A 3,134-nucleotide genomic window follows, 5' to 3' on the forward strand; every position below is an offset into this window, starting at 1 on the left:
ACTGTGCTGCAGCTTTACTCCCAGTGGCATCTGCAACCCACCCACCAATCGGAGGGAACGGCGGGGAACCCCACTTTTAAGACCTGAGACACTTTTGCGGCCTCAGAACTTGGTATCTTTGGGAGCAGAAGCTACACCAGGTCTTCCCCCTTGTCATGCCCCTTTCTCCTTCCCTATTGGTTCATTCTACAAGGGGTGCCGTCTGGGTACCCTGTGGTCACCTTCTCCGCGCGCTCTGTGGCAAGAGGACCCTGCGCAAGCGCGCAAAGGGGGCCCTCGGGGCCCGCGCTTTACGACACTTGTGCGACAGCGGCGGCAGCCACCCGGCGCTCCTTCGCGACGGTTCGGCCCGGTGCCGCTGGCGGCCGTTGCCAGGGTGGGGGTCGCTTTGCGGCATGGCGATGGCGGAGGGCGAGCGGACTGAGTGTGCTGAGCCCCCCCGGGACGAGCCCCCAGCTGATGGCTCCCTGAAGCGGGCAGAGGAGCTCAAGACGCAGGCCAACGACTACTTCAAAGGTATGCTTGCCTCTGAGGGAGGGTGGACAGCGGCCCAGGCCGAGGGGTGCCGGGCCCGCGCGGAACCATGGCAACGCGGAGCGGCAGCCTGGGCGCGGGGCAGGCACTACCAAGTGACCTGGCGTGGGGAGGCCAGGATGGCGCTATTGAGGGGCGGCATAGGGGGCTTTGCAAGGGAGGGATAATACCTAGAAGGGGTGTATGGAGTGGATGCTACTAAGTGGGGAGACTGAGGAAGGCGCTACCAAGTGTGGGGCGGGAGAGGGACCAAAATAAAGGCGCTACCAACTCTTGAGATCTAGAGAGGTGCTACTTGGTGATGAGACCTGAAGAGGGCGCTACCAAGCAATGACATATGGCAGAGGAGTGATGGTGCTAGCAACTGGGGAGACCTGGGGTGGATGCCACCAAATGGGGAGTAAAGAGGGGACAGCCCTATTAAGGCAATGTGGGGGTGGGGCGTAGATCGTTAGAAGGTGGTGTGGGGGGGTCAAGAAGTGGGGGATTTGGGGTGACCTGAGCAAAAGGGATATGTGGGGTGCCCTTGAGAGCAGAGGTGTGGCATTCCCAAGAACAGCATGACTTAAGATCTTGGGAAGGAGGTGTGGGGGCATTCCTTCATATGTTAATTCAAAAGTGTTTATTAACCACCTGTTATATGCCAAAGGTGATGCTACACTCTGGGGATGTAGCAGTGAATGAGGCAGATGTTGCCCTGCCCTTAGACAGCTTGCATTAGCAGAAGAATCAGACATTGAGTAAACACACGAATAAATAAAATGCTTAAATTGTGATGAGTGCTTTGAAAGAAAACTAACAGGGTGATGAAGTAGAGGAAAAGGGTTGGAGGCTACTTTATATAGAGTAGACAGGGAAGGCCTTACTGAGGAGGAGGCATTTAAGCTGAAACTTGGAGAAGGGGAACTGGAGAGGAGTGTTACAGGTGTGTGGAAGAGCATGTGCAAAGGCCCTGGGTGAGGGAATTAAAGGAGGCTGGCATGGCTGGAACTTCAGGGAGCTGGGAGGAGACCAGATTGTGCAGGGTCTCATAAGTCATTACAAAGACAAGTTTGGATTTTATTTAGCTATTCAAGAGGACACATTGAGTAGGTTAGATGGGCTAGTCTGGACTGGAGAAGAATTTGGGTGTGATCAACCTGTGGTTGGAATTGCCCTGGGAATGTGTAAGGTTATTTAGGAACAGGGTCTAGGACAGAAATCCAAGTGCAAGAGGGAGAGGCAAAGGAGAAATAGTGAAGTGGAAGGAAAGCTGAGAGAAGAGAGTGCTTCTAGAAGGAAGAGCTGGTGCACTGAGTCAGATGTTGTCTATGTGAGCACCAAGAATTGACCATTAGATTTGGCTCCATAGATGTTGGTGGTGACGTTAATAAAAGCAGTTGCTGGGGAATAATGGCAGTGGTAGCCTGCTAAGAGTGAATGAGAGGAGAGGAAATGGAGACAGCAAATGTTGACAAACGTTTGGAGTATTTTGGTTCTGAAGAGCAGTGCAGAAATGGGGGGGGGATGAAAAGAGGGGAATGTGTGGTGTCAAGGGAAGATACTTTTAGGGGTGGAAGAGAGTAGAGTATGGTCCAATAGAGATAGAATTGATTCTGCAGAAGAATGGGGAGACTTGCAGCAGCAAAGCACTGGAGAAGGTGGAGGGTGGGAAGGATCTAGAGCCCTAGAGGAGAGTTGGCCTTCAATGGGAGCAGAAACAGATCCAAAGTGTGGGGAAGTTTGATCAGGCAGGGGCAGAGACATGGAGGCAGGACTGGTGAGAGATGAGACCAGAGGCAGAACCTTGGAAGCTAGGTTGGGGAGCATGGGTGTTGTCCTGAGGGTGGTGGAGAGGCATGGAATGTTTTCAGAAAGGGGTGACATAGTTTGATCAGTGTCCAGAAGAGATCCCCAGCCACTGTGCAGAGATGACACCAGAACAAGACTAGACCAGGAAGGAGACTAGAATGGTAGAGAGGTGAGGGGTGGCTGGTGCCAGACAGGCTAGAAGGGTGGAAATGGACTTTAGAAGTGTTTCAAAGAGGAAGTGAGAGTGAGTGTGATCAACTTGTGGTTGGAATTGCCCTGGGAATGTGTAAGGTTATCTAGGAACAGGGTCTAAGACAAATCCAAGTGCAAGAGGGAGAGGCAAAGGAGAAATGGTTAGTGAAGTGGAAGGAAAGCTATTTCTATTTCTGTTTCTTCCTCTTTCCTGCTCTGTAATCCCTGGGCTCCTTGGAGAGAGGGGAAGGGTACTCCAGGCAGAAAAAACTGGGTGGCAGAGGCCCAAGAGTGAGCAGAGCCTGGCACCTGAGGAGGTGAGTAAAGAAGGTGGAAGAAGTTTTCTGAGTGGCTGCAGGGATCAAATTGTGCAGGGCTTTGGGGAGGACCCAGGGCTTTCTGTTGAGAGCTCTGGGGAGCCATGAATGGTTCTGAGTAGGGAAAGGACAGGGTTAGGTTTGTGCTTTAAAAACACTCCTCTGGGCTCGGTGCCTGTGGCTCAAGCGGCTAAGGCACCAGCCACATACACCTAAGGTGGTGGGTTCGAATCCAGCCCCGGCCCACCAAACAACAATAATGGCTGCAACCAAAAAATAGCTGGGTGTTGTGGCGGGCGC

At 52.9% G+C, this 3,134-nt stretch overlaps 1 protein-coding gene across 1 annotated transcript in view; it reads left to right on the top strand.

The window, feature by feature from the left end:
- The first annotated feature begins 298 nt into the window (after positions 1-298).
- PPP5C (protein phosphatase 5 catalytic subunit) overlaps positions 299-3,134 on the top strand; it is a 32,222-nt gene continuing 29,386 nt past the window's right edge. Inside the window, exon 1 of the mRNA XM_003799534.2 lies at positions 299-516. Coding sequence (XP_003799582.1) covers positions 396-516 — 121 coding nt within the window. The 5' untranslated portion in view covers positions 299-395. The remainder of the gene's footprint in view (positions 517-3,134) is intronic.

This window comes from Otolemur garnettii, unplaced genomic scaffold (genome assembly GCF_000181295.1).
Source record: "Otolemur garnettii isolate 467f Iridium unplaced genomic scaffold, OtoGar3 scaffold00152, whole genome shotgun sequence".
Taxonomy (NCBI): Eukaryota; Metazoa; Chordata; class Mammalia; order Primates; family Galagidae; genus Otolemur; species Otolemur garnettii.